General features: G+C 43.9%; 1 protein-coding gene, 2 non-coding genes and 1 pseudogene across 3 annotated transcripts; all 4 read left to right on the top strand.

Moving 5' to 3' along the window:
• The first annotated feature begins 4,676 nt into the window (after nucleotides 1–4,676).
• On the top strand, nucleotides 4,677–9,113 carry HSPA8 (heat shock protein family A (Hsp70) member 8). Its single transcript, XM_086339698.1, has 9 exons — nucleotides 4,677–4,746; nucleotides 5,465–5,674; nucleotides 5,969–6,174; nucleotides 6,322–6,474; nucleotides 6,558–7,113; nucleotides 7,319–7,521; nucleotides 7,762–7,960; nucleotides 8,159–8,391; nucleotides 8,679–9,113. The coding sequence occupies exons 2-9, from the start codon at nucleotides 5,470–5,472 to the stop codon at nucleotides 8,874–8,876; spliced, it is 1,953 nt and encodes a 650-aa protein (XP_086195824.1). The 5' UTR covers nucleotides 4,677–4,746; nucleotides 5,465–5,469; the 3' UTR covers nucleotides 8,877–9,113.
• On the top strand, nucleotides 7,159–7,246 carry LOC147357635 (small nucleolar RNA SNORD14). The gene has a single exon (XR_015142535.1). It is a non-coding gene; the product is annotated as a small nucleolar RNA SNORD14 (small nucleolar RNA).
• Nucleotides 8,481–8,564, top strand: LOC147357634 (small nucleolar RNA SNORD14). Its single transcript, XR_015142547.1, has one exon. It is a non-coding gene; the product is annotated as a small nucleolar RNA SNORD14 (small nucleolar RNA).
• Nucleotides 9,114–17,560: 8,447 nt separating the features above from the next.
• LOC147357632 (large ribosomal subunit protein uL16-like) lies at nucleotides 17,561–18,422 on the top strand (annotated as a pseudogene).
• Nucleotides 18,423–22,435: the final 4,013 nt, after the last annotated feature.

Genomic DNA, 22,435 nt, shown 5'->3' with positions numbered 1-22,435 from the left:
GTCCCTGGCAGGGCAGTGGTTAGGACTCTGCTTTCACTGCTAAGGGTGCAGTTTCAGTCACTGGTCAGGGAACTACAGTCCTGATAGGTGAGTGGGGCAGCCAAAAGTAATTAATTAAACATTGTTAAAAAGGCAGCAGGCTATGAGAAAGGAAAAGTAGTGCTAAATGTGGTGATGAAATCCCTGTTTGTTTTGGGAATCTAAGTTCCCCAACCAGGGATCAAATCTGTACCCCCTGCACTGTGAGCAAGGAGTCTTAACCACTGGACCACCAGGAAAGTCCCGACGAAAGCCCTGTTTCTAAAATGGGAATCAGGTGCTTAAAGGGGAAAAGTTGACCTAGGATTTTGTCCCGTTTTTGTTTTCATTTTTACCTCTAATTATCACATACTATAAATGCATTTCTAAAGTCCTTTAAGAAGCAGGTTTTACCCTTGACTAAAAGTTTCATTTTGAGTTTTGTCTTCCTCTAAAAAAAAAGTTGGGGGCAATTGCCTGCAGTCTAGTGGTTAGGGCTCTATGCTTTCACTGCCAAGGGTGCTGATTCAGTCCCTGGTCAGGGAACTAAGAGCCCACAAGCAGCACAGCTCCGCCAAAAAAAAGTTGGGAAATGAGACACTGAGGAAGCAAAGAATGTCTGCCATTAGTTTAAGAGGGTTAGCATATTTGGAATGCTTCTTATACTAACACTGCCTCCTTGTAAGATATAAATTTCTTATTTACTTCACCAACTTATTCTTCTAGTTGTGTGGTGTCCAGGCAACATATCAATTCTGCTGTGTAATTCAGAGAATTCTCATTCCAGGAGTATCTGAGCCAAACTGAGTATTCTGTGGCAGCTGCGGCAGTGCCATCACTAGCAATTTGCTCTTATCATTATTTATTACCTTTGAACCTAAGGTTTCCTGCCTATGCCTCCACAGGCAGGAGTCAGTCCCCTTTGCATGAAAAGGTTTAAACAGGTTAGTTATTAGAAGACTAAAATACTAGTTGAATATTTGTATTTTGGAAATCTGTTCACACTGGAGATCTACAGAAATGCCACAAATTATTACCTGAAATCAGAAATTCTAGAAATTGAAGATTCTGAGATGAGATACTGAAGTCTTAATAGTGATGGTGTGCTTGCTTCTCTTTCAGTCAGGCTTTTGGGTTCAGATATGACAGGCTCTGGGGTTAAAATAAAGTTTGAACCATTACTTGTGTCAAACCATATTCCATTAACCTTGCAAGTCAAATACATTTGATTCTTTAATAAAAAACAAAAAAGGATAAAATAGATGGTAGAAGAAAAGGTATTTGTAGAAAGAAGATACAGATGGAATGATCTGGATGTTTAGAGAATAGCCATTTCAATAAAATATATATACACTAAACTTAAAATTGTAAAATAATGAAGTGATGCCTTTCTTGTTACACTGTATAAAAAGAATTTCAAAACTGCCATTGCAAAAAGACATAATTTTGTCTGATTTCTGGTGTTAAGCTGTTTATATTTCAATTTTAACTTCAAGTTGCCTTGTCAATGGGACTGTGTTTGATCACAAAAACCAAATATTTATTACAGATGCATCTGTGTCAGCAATTTAAAAATAAATAAGTGAAGGTGACACTACAGGAGAGGCTGAAGCTCATATAATCTGCACTGGAGATTTATTTATTAGCTTGCTGCCAAGTGAAGAAAAAAACTCAGACTGCATATGATGTATTATTTATTGATTTTAGTCACAAATATATCAAGCACTTTTTTCTCACAAGGCAAGATACTAAGTAGTCCTGGACATACAAAGGGATGACAAAGTTCATAACAGTTTCTGCCATTAAGGACTTAATCAAAATAACAAATAATATTTATTAAGCAATATTTTATGCCAAGGTGAAGTACCAATAAAAAAGTACACACTAACGGGTTCAAACAAATCTGGGGGAAAAAGTTACCAAATTAAATGAGGTAATATATGCAAAGCCCTTAGAATGCTTGGCCTGTGACAGGCACTCAAAAAATGTAAATCATGACCCTCTTTCCCAGCCAGAAGCCCTAGGGTTCAGATTCCAGTACTGTAGCCCTTAAAACCTTGTGCATTTAAAAGAGGTGGAGACAGGGCATTTATCATAATCTGAACTTTAAATACAAGATAAATTCTAGTTAAAAAGAAGAGTCTTTGAATCCTAGAACATGTTCTGAAAGTGACCAGAGACCATAAAGGAAGCTTATCTGCTCAGCTTTCTGCAATCACTGCTATTAGGTGCAGTTCCCCAAACCCGTGTATTTGAGCCTTCGTTCTACTTTCCACTGCTTCATATATTGTAGGTAGTTCAGAGCTAAGTTTAAAAACTTGCAAAACGTAGGGTGTGGTTCACATTGTACTTGATAAGTTGGGTGGGGAGAGGAAGTCTGCAGATGATAAAGAAAATTGAAAAAAGCCTGCCTCAGCACACATCTTTCGCTTTCTGCAGTTCGAGTTACATGAGTTTCCAGGAAGGAAATAACTAATTTTAAAACACCAAAGAATCTGGAATTAACAGCTAGGCTACTCTAGCTCAGCCAGCTGCTTAACTTCCCACAAGTAACATCTCTAAACCTCATTTCTCTCCCAACACAGGAATGAATGCTATGTCTCAGAGAACTGTCTTGATGATAATGAAATAACAAATGAAAGCACATTGTACCCCATGAAAGCATCATATAAAACGAGCTCCTTGAAAAATGGCGAGAAATTAGGTGTGTAGCTCCATGGACTCAAGCCCACATTTCCCTCCAGAAGGCAAATACAGAAAGAAAATCCTTTGATCCAATATTCGACTCTGTCTCTAGGCTTTACTGGCTTTGACAAGGGAACGGTAACCCCTTTCTGTCAGCTTCTCTCTCAGTCTGGAGACGTTTCTAATTCCAGCCACACTACTGAAAGTTCTGCTAGGTACTCTTAAAAACCCCTTTCACCTATTTGTGCCCATTCATCTACTAAACAGGAACACTACAGTCTGTTTGAAAGAGCACACTGGAAAGCATTCAACGTGGTGAGAAAGGCTTAACAAGGCCCCGAACACCACGCCATGCACCACAATTTGAAATTCTAGGTACCCTGTTTTACGCACTCCACTCGTTCAGTAACATTTTCAACGCCTCTCTGCCAGGTCGCTCGGTTAGTTTTTGACGAAAGTCAAGGCAGGAAATGTATTACCTCATATTACTGAGAACAGGAGGCTCAGGAAGTCTAAACACAAGGACATCGGGCTACCGGAAGCCAGGTTCCTAACGCCTGGATCATTTACAAGGAAAGAACTTCCTGCTGCTGCTGCTAAGTCGCTTCAGTCGTGTCCGACTCTGTGCGACCCCACAGACGGCAGCCCACCAGGCTCCCCCGTCCCTGGGATTCTCCAGGCAAGAACACTGGAGTGGGTTGCCATTTCCTTCTCCAATGCATGAAAGTGAAGTCGCTCAGTCGTGTCCGACTCTTAGCGACCCCATGGACTGCAGCCCACCAGGCTCCTCCGCCCATGGGATTTTCCAGGCAAGAGTACTGGAGTGGGTTGCCATTGCCTTCTCCGAAGAACTCCCTAGTTTTTCTTTAAAAACACAAAACTGAAAAGTGCGGGGACCCGGGCCGGTGGAGGAGGGGCCAAGCCAAGAAGCCCCATCTATTTTCGGCGGGAGATTAGGGGCGGCGGAGGCATCAGCGCTCCAAAAACCGAGTTTGGCCATCTATTTCGCTGAGGGTCGACACAGCATCCCACCCCGGAGGTTGAGAAGTCGAACCCGCCCCCCCCCCCAATCTCTGCGTGGGGGTCAGCCGGCCTCCAGTTTCCATGACATGAGGTGCTAGGGGCCTGTCCGGCTAACCTGTCGCACCCTGCGCAGAGGCGAGACCCCCAAACCTCCCTTCTTTCCGCCACGGCGGCTGGCCGGCTTCTTCCATCCCTACATCTGGGTGCCACTGGACAAATTACCCTCCCAGCGCCCTGGGGTAGGAACGTTCGACTCCGCCGCTCTGGATCAGCTCTAGACTAGAGCCGCGCTGGCTATGTGGGTGCGTGGCCTCCGGGAGGTCCTAGAAAATCACCTATAAGGCCAGGGTGGGAGTCGGGCAAGAGAATTGTGGGGGAGGGGCGCAACCTTAGCCGCCATTTTGTCCTCGCTCCACTTCCGTCTTCTCTCCCCGGCTCCCGCGGCCGGACCCCTCCCCGCAGGCCCTGAGCTCTAGCTCCTGGGGTTCCGCATGGGCAGGATTGCGGGTCGCGCTGCTGTTATTGGCTGGTTCCAGATTGGCCCGCCCCGCTTCCTCCCTCTCTTTCCGTCCCTCCCGCCTGAGCTTTCTGGGGACGCATGCGCGGCAGACGCGCCCTTCCTCCCCCCCCCGCAGCCCTCCGCCAGGGGTGACTGAGGACTCCCGCGCGCGGGCTCCGTCGGCCCCACCCTCCCTTTCCCCGGGGCCATTCGGAGAGCGGGGGCGAGAATGAAAGTTCCAGAACGCTGCGGTGAGTGCGTCATCGGGAGGCGGGGCGGGCTGCGGCCAGGAGAGGCAGGCCCGAGCGGTAGAACCGGGTTCGTCATTGGGTCTTGCGGATGTGGCCGCGCCCCCATTGGCTGAGGGAGATATGATGGGCACCGGCAGGGGCGGGCTCCTTCTGGAAGGTTCTGAGGCAGGGTATAAGAGACGGGGCGGCGGGCGGAAACCGGTCTCATTGGACGCACCGGCAGCATTCCAGATTGCTGACTCTTTCAGCAGAGCCGGGCCTACGCTTTTGGTAAGTAAGGCCTACATATTTCAGCCTTCGATGGTTTGTCGGGAGCATAAAGGTCTCTGCAGGCTGCATGGGTTTGCGGCCGCCTGGGACTTTCTGAACATCTCAGGCGGGGGGTGGTGTCTGGCAATTCTTTTGCCTGGATTGGGGGGCTTTGTTGAGGGGAAGCGGCAGCCCAGGGGTCCAATCGCGACCGAGGAGCGGGGCACGGAGGGAAGGCGGCGTGGGAGGCCATGCGGTGAGAAAGGGGCTGCACTCGTCTACAGGGCGTGGAGCCAGCGGCTTAAAGAGTCGGCGGCTCTGTTTCCTCCTTTTAAGATCCAGTGTTCTTAAAAGAGGAAGCCGTCATTGGCGCGGCTCCAAGATGGGGGAGGGGGCTTCAGGGCATTTGCAGGCCTTGCGGCTTTGAGTACGGGTAGGGGGCAGGGCTAAGGTTCAGCCCGGGGCACGGGACCACGTGTTCAGCTATGCCGCAGAACAGACCCTCCTTGCCGGTTTTTCTGTCTGCGGCGGCCTCCGCGGTTGGCAAGGCAACCTTACTGCAGCGCTTTACACGCTTGCTGTGATCCTCCCGCGTGATTATTTCCGACAAGGACAGAGTTTCTTGGGTGAGGTGCTAAGTAGAATTTTCAGAGTGGTCGTACCAGTTTGCGTTGACTTGGTAAATGTCTTGGTGTTTAATCCGGTTTTTTACCCCCCCCCCCCTTTTTTCCGCCTTTAGCAACCATGTCTAAAGGACCTGCAGTTGGCATTGATCTTGGCACCACCTATTCTTGTGTGGGTGTCTTCCAGCACGGAAAGGTGGAAATAATTGCCAATGATCAGGGGAACCGAACCACCCCAAGCTATGTCGCCTTTACTGATACCGAACGGTTAATCGGTGATGCAGCAAAGAACCAAGTCGCAATGAATCCCACCAACACGGTTTTTGGTAAGCCTTAATTGTATTGTGAATTTGAGGGATTTAGGCAGTGTGTAATTTGAGAAGCTGTTAAGTGTGAGGCGGCCATGAAATCCTTGAGAATAAGAAAAGATAAACCTGTAGGAAACTTAATTATCCTTTCAAAATCTAATTGTAGTATCATGGTTACTCAGAAGTTGAATCCATTTAGTTGTATGAACTTGCATTGACAGCATTTAGTCAGTAGGAAGGTGAGTTTAAGTTCTTAGTGAAAAGATGATGTATAATGAAATCCAAGGTAACAGTGTTTGATATCTTTGATAGATGCCAAACGACTTATTGGACGAAGATTTGATGATGCTGTTGTCCAGTCTGATATGAAACATTGGCCCTTCATGGTGGTGAATGATGCTGGCAGGCCTAAGGTTCAAGTAGAATACAAGGGAGAGACAAAGAGTTTTTACCCAGAGGAGGTGTCATCCATGGTCCTGACAAAGATGAAGGAAATCGCAGAAGCCTACCTTGGGAAGGTGAGTACCATAGTGCAGGAGGATGTGGAGGTTACCAGATTTCTTGGTAGTGTGGGGTTCTGGCTGACTCAAGGGTGAGTGGTAAAACTAGAATGATGAAGATGTATTTTTGCATATCCAACTTGTTTTAATCTTTTTTCTTGCTAGACGGTTACCAACGCTGTCGTCACAGTACCTGCCTATTTTAATGACTCTCAGCGTCAGGCTACCAAAGATGCTGGAACTATTGCTGGTCTCAACGTACTTCGAATCATCAATGAGCCAACTGCTGCTGCTATTGCCTATGGCTTAGACAAAAAGGTACATATATGTTCTATATATGTCTGAGTCAAAACTGATTTATCACAAACATGAAAACAAATGATTTGTATTTTAACTTGCAGGTTGGAGCAGAAAGAAATGTGCTGATCTTTGATTTAGGTGGTGGCACTTTTGATGTGTCAATCCTCACTATTGAGGATGGAATCTTTGAGGTCAAATCTACAGCTGGAGATACCCACTTGGGTGGAGAAGACTTTGACAACCGCATGGTTAACCATTTTATTGCAGAGTTCAAGCGTAAACACAAGAAGGATATCAGTGAAAACAAGAGGGCTGTCCGTCGCCTCCGTACTGCTTGTGAGCGTGCTAAGCGCACTCTCTCTTCCAGCACCCAGGCCAGTATTGAGATTGATTCCCTCTATGAAGGAATCGACTTCTATACCTCTATTACCCGTGCCCGATTTGAAGAATTGAATGCTGACTTGTTCCGTGGCACCCTGGACCCTGTGGAGAAAGCCCTTAGGGATGCCAAACTGGACAAGTCTCAGATTCATGATATTGTCTTGGTTGGTGGCTCAACCCGTATCCCCAAGATTCAGAAACTTCTCCAGGACTTCTTCAACGGGAAAGAACTGAATAAGAGCATCAACCCTGATGAGGCTGTTGCATATGGTGCAGGTAATCTCTTTAGCTAAACAGCAGTTACGAGGCCTAAGCTAAATTTCGCTGTGATGAATGATTTTTAAACATTCGTAGTTTCCACCAAAAGCTTTAGTTAATGATGGCAAAACTTCCTTGGATGTCTGAGCGATTGAGAATTGTTAGTAAGATAATGAGTTCAACTGTGGTTTTCTTTAAAAAAATAATTTTCTTTTTAATGTAGCTGTCCAGGCAGCCATTTTGTCTGGAGACAAATCTGAAAATGTTCAAGACTTGCTGCTGTTGGATGTCACTCCTCTTTCCCTTGGAATTGAAACTGCTGGTGGAGTCATGACTGTCCTCATCAAGCGCAATACCACCATTCCTACCAAGCAGACGCAGACTTTCACCACCTACTCTGACAACCAGCCTGGTGTGCTCATTCAGGTAAGCTGGCTCAGTTTGAGCTGCTGTAAAATTGGGCAGGATTTGTTCTGCTGTGATGATGGATTCCAAAACCATTCGTAGTTTCCACCAGAAGTCCTGTGTTGGCCAACTCCTTCCTTGGATGTCTGAGCGATCAGTCTTGCCTAATCAAGCTTATATAAATTTAAGCTAGCAGAGAAACCCTGAGTTTTCCCCTCTGTTTTTGTAGAATTTCTGTAATACTGAATGTAATTTCTATAGGTTTATGAAGGTGAGCGTGCCATGACCAAGGATAACAACCTGCTTGGCAAGTTTGAACTCACGGGCATACCTCCTGCCCCCCGTGGTGTTCCTCAGATTGAAGTCACTTTTGATATTGATGCCAATGGCATCCTCAATGTTTCTGCTGTGGATAAGAGCACAGGAAAAGAGAACAAGATTACCATCACTAATGACAAGGGTGAGTTTGGGCTGCATATTGTGTATAGTGAGATCTAGTTTTTTAAGACGTTGGGGATTTGAGTTTTATTTTCCAGGTGTTTCATCTTCCTTAAGAGCATTTAGCCAAGAGATCACACTTAATCGCTAAATGGAGTTGCAGGGTAATTGTTCATTCTTGCATAAAAGGTTGCACCTAAAACACTGGTTAATCTTACAGGCCGCTTGAGCAAGGAAGACATTGAACGCATGGTTCAAGAAGCAGAGAAGTACAAAGCTGAAGATGAGAAGCAGCGGGACAAGGTGTCTTCAAAGAATTCGCTTGAATCCTACGCCTTCAACATGAAAGCTACTGTTGAGGATGAGAAACTTCAGGGCAAGATTAATGATGAAGACAAACAGAAGATTCTTGACAAGTGTAATGAAATAATCAACTGGCTGGATAAGAACCAGGTTTGTATTTATTGCTAGAAACTTCAGGGTATGGGGTTTTGTGTGTTAAGGGCTTTAGCAAAAACTTAGGTTGGTTTTTTAAATTGAGGTCACAATGATGAATGGTCCAAAACATTCGCGGTTTCCACCAGAACCCTAGATGTTGGCAATTCCTTCCTTGGATGTCTGAGTGACCCAAGACCTCCAATGTAACCTAAATGCTGTTTATAGTGTCAGGTTGATTGCATCAAAGTTAACCTTCCATTTAAAGAATTTATGGTCATAGAATGTTTTTTATTTCCCTTTAGACTGCAGAGAAGGAAGAATTTGAACATCAGCAGAAGGAGCTGGAAAAAGTCTGCAACCCCATCATTACCAAGCTGTACCAGAGTGCAGGAGGCATGCCTGGGGGAATGCCAGGAGGAATGCCTGGGGGCTTCCCTGGTGGTGGAGCTCCTCCATCAGGTGGTGCCTCCTCTGGGCCCACCATTGAAGAGGTTGATTAAGCCAGCCTGGCATAGATTTAGCATTGTTCCACACAAAACATGGAAGGACCCAAATTGTAGCAAATTCCGTGGCAGTTACGAAGTTGAGCTGCTATAGTAAATAAACTGGGCATTCTTGATACTTGAACATGGAATGTGTGTGCACATGGAAAAACATTGCACTTTACAAGCACTGTATTGTAAGTGGAAAAATGCAATGTCTTAAATAAAATTGTATTTAAAATTGGCACCATCAAATTGTCTGACTCTGCTTACAAGGGTAGTTAAGTGTTTGGGTTTGGGAATTATTTCTCTGGCTAAATATTATAATAGTATCTTAGTTGTCAGATTGTTCAACCTAAGTGAATGCTTAAAGGCTTTGAATTAAGGTGAAGTGGGAAAACATTTCTATCACTATACTCTTGATAGTGCTAAGTCTATGTTACTACTGTGTAGTTTGAACTGTAGATACTGATGCTTTGCAGGGTCATAGGTTGGGAACAGGTATCTGAAATACTCGGTAAATCTTGTGGTTGACTGAAACAGTTCAGAAGACATTGAGGCAAAAATTGGGCAAGGAAATGGATAACAGGTTACAATCTGCAACTAGACCATCTTACTCTGAAGCCCTGTTAATCCACTGGCAGAGGCTTTTCTGTTTCCTAACTTGAGGCTTAGGAATTGGGTGCTGTGAAGGTGGCTGTTGAGGTTGGCATAGTGAGGGCCTTTGCCCATCATGTAATTAAGTTTGGTAAATTGGGCATCTAATTCTGATTTCGTTTTAAATCAATAGACGACGTTAACTCAGGAACTTGAGAGGCAGAAGAGGATTCTGAATAGTTGTGCTTATCAAGCCTAATTACACTGGACTGCCTTTAGGTAAGCTTTCTTGGGAACAAAGACCTCAGTATACCTTGGCTGTTTAATCTTGAGTTGACAGAATCAAAGGAGTGTTGGGCTATGGGTCAGAGGTCTTGCATCTGGCAGTGTGAATCCTGTAAAGTCATCTTTGTGAGATAATATGTGTTCCACATTCGCAACCCGATGGACTAGGAGTCCTCTGTCCATGGGATTTTGCAGGCAAGAGTACTGTAGTGGGTTGACTTAAGTGCCCTTCTTAGAGTATCTGAACTGGCCCAGGGATGGAACCTGTGTCTTTCAGGTCTCCTGCATTGGCAGGTGGGTTCTAGCACCATCCATGTGCTCGTGATTCCTGCTTAACGACAGTCTGCCACCTAGTGGTCATTTAGGGAAAACTAGGCCAGGGATGGTGGTCTATAAAGTCAGTTTAAGCTCATAGCAGAGTGACCATGGCAGTGGCACCTCACTCCAGTACTCTTGGCTGGAAAATCTCATGGACTGAGGAGCCTGGCAAGCTTCAGTCCATGGGGTCGCTGAGGGTGGGACACAACTGAGCAACTTTGACTTTTCACTTTCGTGCATTGGAGAAGGAAATGGCAACCCACTCCAGTGTTCTTGCCTGGAGAATTCCAGGGACAGGGAAGCCTGTTGGGTTGCCGTCTGTGGAGTCGCACAGAGTCGGACACTGAAGCGACAGTGCAGAGTGACCAATAACCCCAGGCTGCTTTAGGTCTCTACTTTGTGTAGCTTTTGGTTCTTCAGTGACCCAACCAACATAGATTGGATTTCAAAATAATGTTTCTACATTAAGTAAACAGTTTTATTTTCAGGTTAGTGGGTATAGCTAGTAGGCTGTCATTGGTAAAACATTTGAAGTTTAGTAAGATAAAGAATTCAGTAAAATATAACAGTAGTGCATTGCCTATTTTGTGACTTAGGTGTTAATGTTTGACATTGCTCCAGGAAGTTTTGAGCCAGCAGTGAAAGTCATTTTTTCATCAGGTCATGAAGGTGACCTGGTGCAAACCCTGTGGAGCATTTTTGGATTTTTGGTTTGGTTTTTTTTGAGACCACTGAATACTTTTGTATGTGATCTTGGTGAGAAAATTTGAAATGAAATGTAATAGTGAAACACAAGACCTAGCACAATGAAAGGTTATTGGTGGTAGCCATTACTACAAGTTGAACAAAATACATGTTTCTTCAATGAGACTGAAGTAAAATGCACTATTTCCTTTACACAGATGGAAATAATGCATTATTGCAGGGCTTGTATAATAGGGTTTGGCAGAAGTTAGAGATTAACTATTTGCTAGTTGCACAGATTTTTCTGTATTTAGTCTGAAAAGAATGCGTATGAGGATTCTTGAGAAGTTAAGAGAGGTTGAGTAAACTTCAATTACGCTGGGTGAGGAGAGCCAGTCAGGCATTTAAGTATTGGGTAGACTTTATTCTAGAACTCTGCTCTTGCATACCAGTGTAGCGGCACTGGCTCATCTCAGTGTAGAGCTGGGCTTCACATTTACTGAGGAATTTTTTTTTTTTTTAAAGCAAGGGAGTTTGTTATCTGAGAAAAGTTGGAGTTATATACCCAAGTGGCACTAGTCATAATCTGCCTGCCAGTGCGGGAGATGGAGAGATGCAGGAATGATCTCTGGGTCAGGAAGGTCTGGAGGAAGGCATGGCAACCCACTCCAGTATTTTTGCCTGGAAAATCTGACATGCTACAGTCTGTAGGGTTGCAAAAAGATAGCACTGAATAGACTTGGGATGCACTTAATGATTTTGGTCCCAATGTTCATCATACTTAAAAAGTTCACTGTTAGGTGTTTGCCCGCTCACCCCAGTCTTTGGTGTTCAAACTTGGAGACAACTTTTGCAGCAAGTTTAAGTAATTGGGTTTTAAGAAACCCAATGACTGAAGTCAATTTTTGTCTTCCACTTTTGCGATAGTGTTTTTTAATTTGCTGTGGGCTAAGCCCTGACAGCAGTAGAGGCAGAAGCTGCTAAAGATGTGTTCCAGCCTTATAAATGTCTAGAGTAGCAGGAGAGACTGCCATGCACAAGATGAAGACAGTTACAAGGCGGCATCCTTATTGTGGGAAGACACTAGCAATGTGTCTGAATTAGGTTGTTTATCACAGCTTAGGAAAAAATGTGGAGAAGGCGGCCATAAGAACAGCATTTTTTCCATTCAGTTTAAATGAAGTTAAGTGGTTTCCATTTAATCTTACCTTATTTGATTATCTTTTAACAACCATAGAACAAGGGTTGGGTCGTCTGGCTGTGCATGTGTAAGTCTACAGGATGACCAAAGCAACTTCTGTGTGGATTATTGTAATGTGGTTATAAAGAGTCATGCTTCTGGATGCCTGGCATTTAAATTTTGCACAGGGTGCCATTGACTTGGGAAGAGAAGAAAAAGTTCAGGGTCCCTCAATCTCCATGTCCACTTTTAAGAGTTACACCCTCATTTCAGCTGGACTTACTAACACTTAACAATGTTATGGTTGTGTTTAGAAATGTGTTTTTAGTATTCTAATTGAGTAACAGTAATTGTACTTCTAAACTATCAAAGAATAATTTTTGTCTTTAAAAGCCAAAGCCATATATTTATGCCCCAAAATATTAACTGCAGTCTTTGTGTACTTAAAATGTATTATAAAGAAAATGATGCCTGCAAACAATGCCTTGCTCCAACAATACTGGGTATTTGCTTCAACAATATTGCTTTACAATATACCTTCATAGAAAAAATAGCCTTTTCAGTTCTATTAAGATGGAATGGAGTTGGTGAAGGAGAGGGAGTCCTGGTGTGCTGCAGTCCATGGGGTTGCAGACACTGCTGGGCAACTGAACGACAACCAGGTGGACTGGAGTGATGATTGATTGGGACAGACTAGAAAGGTTGAGGGCTTTCCTTTCAGTAGTCTGTGGATGGCTGTAAGGACATCTTTATCCACTAGATGGCGGTAGGCAACTTAGAAAATGACAGCTGAGGGTGGCTGCTGGAACATTTTCACTTAGGTTCCTGCTTTTTGTTCGTTTCACAAGTTGCCTAACTGGAAGCACAGCAAATGCTGAGGAAGTCCACCTCAAATGTTCACATTCACATTCCAGGCAAAGCATTCCCAGCTGAGTAAGTTGAACAGGTGCCCTGATGAGGTGTATGGGTTTAAGTAGAGATTTTAGGGTAACTTGAGACAGGTAAGTCAGATACAGAGCTTTGAAATGTACAGGGATGCAGGGAAAAAAGGGGCGTCTCCGTGGGAAGAGAAAAATCGTCTCTCCTGATCCTTTCATGGTCCATTTTTCCAAGTTTAAACTGTTAATGTTATTTCCTTCATCACCCTTGACTCTGACTCCTTTGACTCAGTACCTGTATGAAATGTTTGAATTCCTCACTAAACTCAAGCTCATGAATGAATGAATGTAAGAATATCTATACTCTCCTGTATAATGTCTGGTACATTATATAAGCATGTAATGGCAAATGAGAAGGGGTGGGGCAGGTACCCAAGAGGTGAGTGGTAGAATATGTTCTCTTTGAGCTTTATGATGGTTTGGTCATGGCTCTTGGAGTGGTGAGAGGCTGGCTGGGTTCAGGCTCCCTACAAATCTTTGCTACAGTTGCTCGTTGCAGAGCTGGGGAACCGCATTAGGGCTGCATGAGGTGAGGAAACGATCAAGCCTGGAGCAGCTCTAGCCAAAGGAGACTTGGCGGTAACAGAGCTGTCAGTCTTTGGCCTGAGGGACCACTTGCTCTCTTTAGATTGCCCCTGAGATCTGGGTGATACGGGGAGTGAGTGTGCTGAGCAGTATGAGGACAGTCAGGGCTTGCCAGGAAGACTGAGGCCTGTCCTAATAAGCTGGGCTATAGTTCATAGGATGCAGCCAACCCCAGGGCCCTAAGGAAAAGGCTGTGGATCTTCTTGACCTTGGATTAGACACAAAACAACAAGCAACCAAAGAAAACAGATATGTTGGACTTCAAAAAATTAAAAATGTGCTTAAAATGACACTATCAATATAGTGAAGAAAGGCAACCCACAGAATTGGGGAAAATACTTGTGTGTGTATGTGCTCAGTTGCTTCAGTCATGTCTAACTGTGACCTGTGGGCTGTAGCCCACCAGGCTCCTCTGTCCATGGGATTCTCTAGGCAAGAATACTGGAGTGGGTTGCCATGCCCTCTTCCAGGGAATCCTCCCAACCCAGGAATTGAACCCATATTTCTGGCATCTCCTGTATCACAGACAGGCTCTATTGTACCTAATAAAGTACTGCTATCCAAAATGTACTAAAAAAATCTCTTGTAAACTCAAAAGAGAGAAACCAGTGTTTACAGGGGACAACTGATCTAAATAGGTATGTCTCCAAAGAAGATACACAATAGCTAATAAGCACAGGGAAAGATGCTCAATATCGTTAGTGATCAGAGAACTGAAAATCGAAACCTCAGTGAGAAGTTCAGACTCACTAGGATGTCTGGACAGGAACAGTTGGCAAGGATGTACAGGAACTGGAACCCTCATACACTGCTATTATGAATGTAAAATGCAGCAACCTGTTTGCAAAACAGTCTGGCAGTTCCTCAAAAGTTAAACTTAGAATTAATTAACATATGACCCAGGCATTCTACCAGTTATGTACCCAAGAGAAATTAAAATATACATCCACACAAGCACTTACACACACACAATACTTCAAAAAAGACCATAACCCAAATGTCCTTCAACTAATGAATGGATAAATAAAACAGTATATCCACACAATGGAATATTACTCAGCTATAAGAAGGAATGAAGTATTGATACATGCTCTAACGTAGATGATCCTTGATTATATGAAATGTCCAGAATAGGTAAATCTTTTGAGATAGGAAGTAGAAATAGGTGCTTTCTTATCGCTGGGGGAAAGGACAGTTGGGGAGAGATGCAGAGTTATTGCAGACAGGTATGGGGTTTTGTTTTGGAATGATGAGATCATTCTAATTAGTTGTGGCAACAGTTGTATAATTCTATGAATATGCTAAAATACTGAATTGCGTACTTTAAATAGATAAATTAATTGTGTGGTACAAATATGACAGTATTTCAACAAAGCACTTAAAAATTTGGAAGGGGTTGGAGAAGAAGTTGCAGAGCTGGCTTCCACAAAGAGGGGAAGTGGGGGGAGGGAGAAAGAGGATGTATGTGAATATAAGATTTTTACTCTCAAGGAACCAAGTAATGTTGGCTGTGCGTTGGTTTTCCTTTTTATCCCCAGCTTCACTGACATAATTGTCATATAATATTGTGTCAGTTTAAGGGGTGCAATGTGTTTGTTTGATACTCATATTGTGAAGTGATTACCACAGTAAGGTTAGTTAGCACCTTCATCACTTTACATAATTGCCATTTACTTTTTGTTTATGGTGAGAACATGTATGATTTACTCTCTTGAATGGACATGTGGACATGGGTTGGGGGGAAAGGTAGAGTAAGATAAATTGAGAGAGTAACATTGACATAAATACACTCAGTTCAGTCTCTCAGTTGTGTCCAACTCTTTGCGACCCTGTGGACTGCAGCACGCCAGGCCTCCCTGTCCATGGCCAACTCCCGGAGTTTACTCAAACTCATGTCCATCAAGTCAGTGATGCCATCCAGCCATCTCATCTGTCGTCCCCTTCTCTTGCCTTCAGTCTTTCTCAGCATCAGGGTCTTTTCCAATGAGTCAGTTCTTCCCATCAGGTGGCCAGTGTATTGGAGCTTCAGCTTCAGCATCAGTCCTTCCGATGAATATTCAGGACTGATTTCCTTTAGGATGGACTGGTTGGATCTCCTTGTAGTCCAAGGGACTCTCAAGAGTCTTCTCCAACACCACAGTTCAGAACCATCAATTCTTTAGTGCTCAGCTTTCTTTATAGTCCAACTCTCACATCCGTACATGACTACTGGAAAAACCATAGCCTTGACTAGATGGACCTTTGTTGGCAAAATAATGTCTCTGCTTTTTAATGTGCTATCTAGGTTGGTCATAGCTTTCCTTCCAAAGAGCAAGCATCTTTTAATTTCATGGCTGCAGTCACCGTCTGCAGTGATTTTGGAGCCCCAAAAAACAGAGTCTGTCACTGTTTCCATTGTTTCCCCATCTATTTGCCATGAAGTGATGGGATCAGATGCCATGATCTTAGTTTTCTGAAGGTTGAGTTTTAAGCCAACTTTTCACTCTCTCACTTTCATCAAGAGGCTTGTTAGTTCTTCTTCACTTTCTGCCATAAGGGTGGTGTCATCTGCATATCTGAGGTTATTAATATTTCTCCTGGCAATCTTGATTCCAGCTTGTGCTTCATCCAGCCCAGCATTTCTCATGATGTACTCTGCATGTAAGTTAAATAAGCAGGGTGACAATATACAGCCTTGAAAGGAATATACCTTCCTTTCCCTATTTGGAACCAGTCTGTTGTTCCATGTCCAGTTCTAACTGTTGCTTCCTGACCTGCATACAGATTTCTCAGGAGGCAGGTCAGGTGGTCTGGTATTCCCATCTCTTGAAGAATTTTCCACAATTTGTTGTGATCCACACAGTCAAAGGCTTTGGCCTAGTCAATAAAGCAGATGTTTTTCTGAAACTCTTGATTTTTGATGATCCAACGGATGTTGGCAATTTGATCTCTGGTTCCTCTGTTTTTTCTAAATCCAGCTTGAACATCTGGAAGTTCACAGTTCACGTACTGTTGAAGCCTGGTTTGGAGAATTTTCAGCATTACTTTGCTAGTGTGTGAGATGAGTGCAATTGTGTGGTAGTTTGAGCGTTCTTTCGCATTGCCTTTCTTTGGGATTGGAATATATATATACTACCATGTATAAAATAGAAAGTTTGTGTATAGCACAAGGAGCTCAATTCAGTGCTCTGCAGTGACCTAGTGGGGAGGCTCAAGAGGGAGGGGATGTAGGTGTATAGAGAGCTGATTCACTTCATTATACAGCAGAAACTAACAGTATTGTAAAGCAGTTATACTCCAATTAAAAAAAAAACAAACATTTACTCTCTTAGCAATTTCTAAGTATTCAGTACATATATGTCATGGGGGTGTACATTAGATCCTCGAACTTACTTATCTTGTGACTGAAAGTTTAGACCCTTTTGCCATACTCTCCCATTTCCCTAATGCCCTGTGCTGTTTTTTTGGCCACACCTGCGGCATGCAGGATATTGGTTCCCTGACCAGTGATCAAACCCACACCCCCTGCAGCGGAAGTACAGAATCTTGACTGCTGGACCTGGACCACCAAGGAAGCCCTGTGCTGTTGTTTTCTAGTGCCTACACTTCCCTTTGAGACATTGTGGACTCTCAAACCAAGCAGATACAGATTCCAAACCCAGGAGCTGAAACAGTTAGGTTGGTGGGCTGAAAGAAAGCAAGCCCGCAGGCAGGTAACCACTTGAGAGACCCTGCAAATATTCACCGGAAATCTTTTTGTTGATTTAGTGTTTCTTACATGTCTGTCTGGGACCTGCTCTGCCGTTTACTGGGTTTGTGACCTTGGGCAAAATTATTCTTTCTGAAACTGCGTATCTTTACCTATGAAATGGGGATTATAGTCATTAACCATTAGGCTTGTTAGGAGGGTTAAATGAGCCAGTGTATGTAGAGTGGTTAGCTCTGTGACTCATAGAGTAAGCGTTAGGACAGCTAGTATTATTAACTATTAGTTAGATAATATTAACATTTCCTAAGGCTGCCATAACAGAGTACCAAAAACTTAGGGGACTTCCCTGGTGGTCCAGTGGTTAAACACTTTACCTTCTAATGCAGGGTGTGCGGTGATTTGATTCCTGGTCAGGAGCTAAGATCCCACATGCCTCATGGCCAAAAAACAAAACAGAAGCAATATTGTAACAAATAAAGACTTTAAAAATGGTCCACATCAAAAATCTGTAACTCTCCCTTTGGCACGCCACTGAAGATCTTGGTGTCATCATGGGCCACTGCCCTGCCCAGCGTTACCGGTATCGTAAGAGCAAGCCGTACCCAGAGTCTCACTTCTGCCAAGGTGTCCCTGATGCCGAGATGCATCTTTGACATGGTGCGGAAGAAGGCAAAACTGGATGAGTTCCCTCTCTGTGGCCACATGGGGTCAGATGAGTATGAGCAGCTCTCTTCCGAAACCGTGGAGGCTGCCCGTATTTGTGCCAACAAGTACAAAAAGTGGTGAAAAGGTGTGGCAAAGGTGGCTTTTACATCCAAGTACAGCTCCACCCTTCCACATCATCCTCATCAACAAGGTGTTCTGTCCTGTCCTGGAGCTGACAGGCTCCAGACAGGTATGTGCGGTGCCTCTGGAAAGCCCCAGGGCACAGTGGCCAGGGTCCACGTTGGCCAAGTGACGATGTCCATCTGCACCAAGCTGCAGAACAAGAAGCATGTGATTGAGGCCCTCCGCAGGGCCAAGTTCAAGGTCCCTGGACGCCAGAAGGTCCCCAGAAGTGGGGATCTTCAAAGTTTAATGTGGATAAATTTGGAAACGCGGTGGCCAAAGAGTGGTTCTTCCCCTGTGGCTGGGGGTCAGATACTCGCCCAGCCGTGGTCCTCTAGACAGAGGGCAGGCCCTGTACGCATGAGAGCCTTGGGCTGTCCCCTCCTTACTCATGCATGCCTAGCAATAAATCCTACTTCCCTGCCCCCCGAAACCCCTACAAAGTACCAAAAACTTAACAGAGATGTATTGTCACAGTTTTGGAGGCTAGCAGTTGGAAATCAAGGTGTTGGCTGTGCCATGCTCTCGAGTACTCAGGGAGGGAGTGGTCCGGCTCGTCCCTTCTGGCTTTTGATGGCTGCCTGCATCCTTGGGCTTAAAGATGCATCCGTCCAGTCACGTGACTGTCTTCTCCCTGTATGTCTTCACGTCTTTTTCCCTCTGTGCATGTCTGTTTCTGTGTCCAAATTCTTTTTTTTTTTTTAAATAAGGACAGCAGTCATACTGGGTTAGGACCCACCATAGTGACCTCATTTTAACCAATTACCTCTGTAATGACTGTTTCCAAACGAGGTCACATTCCGAGGTTGTGGGGATTAGGACTTTTAACCTTTTTTTTTTTTTTAATTGGGGTGAAGGGGACACGATTCACCCCATGACAGTCACATTCCCGGTCATCACAGAAGAGGAATCCCCTCCCCAGCTTTTGTGCAAGAATAGAAAGTAAAGCAGCTGAAATCTGAATACCTGTTCTTATGGGGGACCAACCGAAAGGCCTTTCTTTGCAGTCTCTCTCTCAGAAGCAGGCGCACCGGAGGCCACCAGCTGTGGACAGTGTTCCCTTGCATCCTTTTACCCCTTGGTCCCTCTGGATTTCCCACCAACGCCTAATTCTGTTATTTCCAGTGATTTCCCCATGGGCAGCAGTTTATTTCTGTCATCAAGTCTCTGATGAAATCTTTAGCCATGAAATATTTAGTCCAATCCCAACAAATCGTGTATAGTGTTAACATGTCACAAGCTGCCCGTGGCCTGCATTATGTGGTAATTTGGAAGCGAGAGGAGTGATAATGCAGGGCCGGGCTTCTTTTGTGAGCTCGCATTAATGCTGGAGCTGGTGATGTCAATTGACAGCCCATCGATTTGGACTAATAGTGCATGGAGGGGGCAGAATTGGGGCGAGGTAGGGGATAAAGGATATTGACGGTCAGTCGCCAGGATCCCGGCAGCTTTTAATCTATTATTGCCCTCCTTTAATGCAACTTCCGTGTCAACTGCATTTACTTCCACTGGCTCTGCCTGCTGTGCTGAACTGTGAAGCCGGTGGGATGCCACCCCCAGAGTGGCCCAAAGTTCCCCGGTATTGATTCTTTGATACTCTGGGGTGTGAATTATAATTATTTCATTAAGCTCTTTAATGGGTATCAACTATGAACCTTCGCCAGCCCAGGCTGGGGTGGCCAGGGCGAGGCCCACATCATTAATCTGTGTTCATCTCGTTGCCACCAATTGTCCTGCCCTCAACCCTATTTTTTTCCTCCTATTATCGCGTCTATGGTTTTAGTGGGAAGCAGGTCGATCTACTCTCAGAGAGGAGCTGGGAAGGGGTGTTGCTGATTTGGGGAGGCTGGAGGGGAGGCCACGGTTGAGCAGATTGCATTGTCGGCTATTCACACAGTGGAGCTAATCACTCGTCAGACCTGCTCTGCCCGGCTTTAGTCTGCCTGTGCAAGGACCTAGGTGGTGCACGCCATCTCGGGACAAAGCAGCCACTTGCTTGTGTGGCTTTGAGTCTTGTTGTAGCTCAGGAAAATTACATGCCCTCACTGAAGTTGTTCATCAACCTTCCCTTCTGCTCTCAGGGAACTTCACCTCTAGTAGAGGTATCAATAAGTAAATAAGTAGCAACAAGACACTAATGATCCTTGAAAACCGGCAAAGTAGAAGAAGTTATGGCACTCCACAGGAGGGGCCTTGACCCAGGCTTGGGGGTCAGGGAGGCTTCCTGGAGGGGTAAAAGCCTAAAGTGAACCCGAAGAATAAGTCAGAGGTAGCCACAGGAAAGAGGCACGCTAGTCAGTGGAGCAGTATGTTGGAGAGGCCCCGGGATAAGAGAGAGAGCAGGTCCAAGAAGGGTGAGGACCTCATGTAGTAGAGTAAGACCATACTTTGTATGATGGGGACAGGTCCCTTTCTCACCCTGGTTCTTGTCTTCTACCTGCCTGTCATTGCTGATGAAACTCATCAGGAGCTTGAGGAAACTCAAATAGTCCCAGATGGTATTTCTCATCATTTTATCAGATGCTTTCTTATTTCTACCGTACTTTTTTTTAGGCCAAGAGTGACTTTTATTTCAGGCCCTTATTTGGTTTATGTGGTGGTTTTAAAACATGTCTGCAGTTTTTTTGGGTTTTTTTGAGGGCGGAGCACTCCTTTCATCAGGGTATGGAGTCTTAATTCTTCTCATGAATGCAGGCTGGCTATCCAGACTTCTAATGGATAGAAGGTAGGAGCAGGTAACTCTGAGTAACTTCCAAGTCTAGATTATTAAATTTCTGCTGCTTCCACCTGGTTTTCTGGACATTCACTGTAGACTCTTCAGCTGCCCTGTAGGAAGTCTGATCCTGAGTCCACCAAGTGGAAAGACTACTATGAGAGAAGCTTGAGGAGCCCCAGGTGTTGCATGGTCGTAGTCTGGGCACCAGACATGTGAATTAAGCGGCCTTGGAGATGACTCGGCCCCAGCCATCAACCACTATATCTTCATTCAGAGAGCCCCTGAGTGAGAATTGGTCAGCTGAGCCCAGTCAACCATGTGCAAAATCAATGATTGCTATTGTTTTAAGATACTGTTTTAGGGTGATCTGTTATGTGGTGATAGATAATTGGAATAGTTAAACTTGGTTAAGTTTGTGTTAAGTCTGATTACTATAGCTCCATAACAAGTCTTCAAATCAGGCAGTCTAAGTTCCCCAACTTTGTTCTTCTTTTTCAAGTTTGTTTTGACTCTTCTAGATCTTTTTATTTTCCATGTATATTTTAAAAATCAACTCACTTCTTTTTAAAAAATTGCCTTCTTATATTATAATTGGTATTTTAATGTTGTTATTTAGCTGCTCAGTGGTCTTCAACTCTTTGCAACTCCATGGACTGTAGCCTGCCGGGCTTCTCTGTCCATGGGGATTTCTAGGAAGACTATTGGAGTTTGCCATTTCCTTCTCCAGGGGATCTTGGTATTTTAATGATTAAAGTTTAAATTGGGTAAAGCTGATATCTAAACAATATTACTAAATACCAATCCATGAACATGGCATGTCTTGTCATTTATTTAGGTCTTCTTTGATTTCTGTCAGCAATGTTTTGTAGTTTAGAATGAAGAAATCTTTTGCCTTTTGTTAAATTGATTTCTGTTTACATTTTTTAATGCTATTGTAAATAGAATAGTTTCAAAATTTCATTTTCCAATTAATTGCTTCTATTTTGCAAGGATAAAGTGGAACTCAAATGTTGACCACATATTGTGTGATCTTGCTAAATTCACTTATTAATTCCAGTACTGGTTTTGCCAAGTTTCTTAAGGTTTCCTTTTCATAAGCAATCATGTTATCTGCAAGGAAAGATGATTTATTTCTTCCTTTCCAGTATGAAAAGTTTACTTCTTTTTCTTTCCTTATTGCTTTGACTGAGACCACCAATAAAATGTTGAATGGTGAGAGTGGACATCCTTTGCCTTGTTTCTGATCTTAGGAGGAAAGCACTTAATATTTCACCATTAAGTATGATACTAACTTTGAAGTTTTTTTTTAGTTTTATTTTTAATTGGAGGGTAATTACAGTGCTGTGATGGTTTCTGCCATATATCAACATGATTCAGCCATAGGTATACATATAGCCCCTTTCTCTTGAGTCTCCCTCCCCATCCCTGGGTTGTCACAGAGCACCAGATTGGGTTCCCTGTATCATACAGCAAATTCCCACTGGCTATCTATTTTACATATGGTAATATGTATGTTTCAATGTACTCTCTCAAATCATTCCACCTTCTCCTTCACCTGCCCATGTCCAAAAGCCTATCCTTTATGTCTGCATCGCCTTTGCTGCCCTGCAAATAGGATCATCAGTACCATCTTTCTAGATAGCATATGTATGGTGTTAATATGCAATATTTATCTTTCTCTTTCTGAGTTACTTCACTCTGTATAATAGGCTCTAGGTTCATTCACTTCATTAGAATGAATTGACTCAAACGTGTTCC

The sequence above is a fragment of the Bos grunniens genome, chromosome 15, assembly GCF_055505025.1.
Source record: "Bos grunniens cultivar Pamir isolate PY7600 chromosome 15, Bosgru_T2T1.0, whole genome shotgun sequence".
In the NCBI taxonomy this organism is placed as follows: Eukaryota; Metazoa; Chordata; class Mammalia; order Artiodactyla; family Bovidae; genus Bos; species Bos grunniens.
The sequence above is the reverse complement of the archived record's forward strand: the minus strand, read 5'-3'. Positions and strand labels throughout refer to the sequence as shown.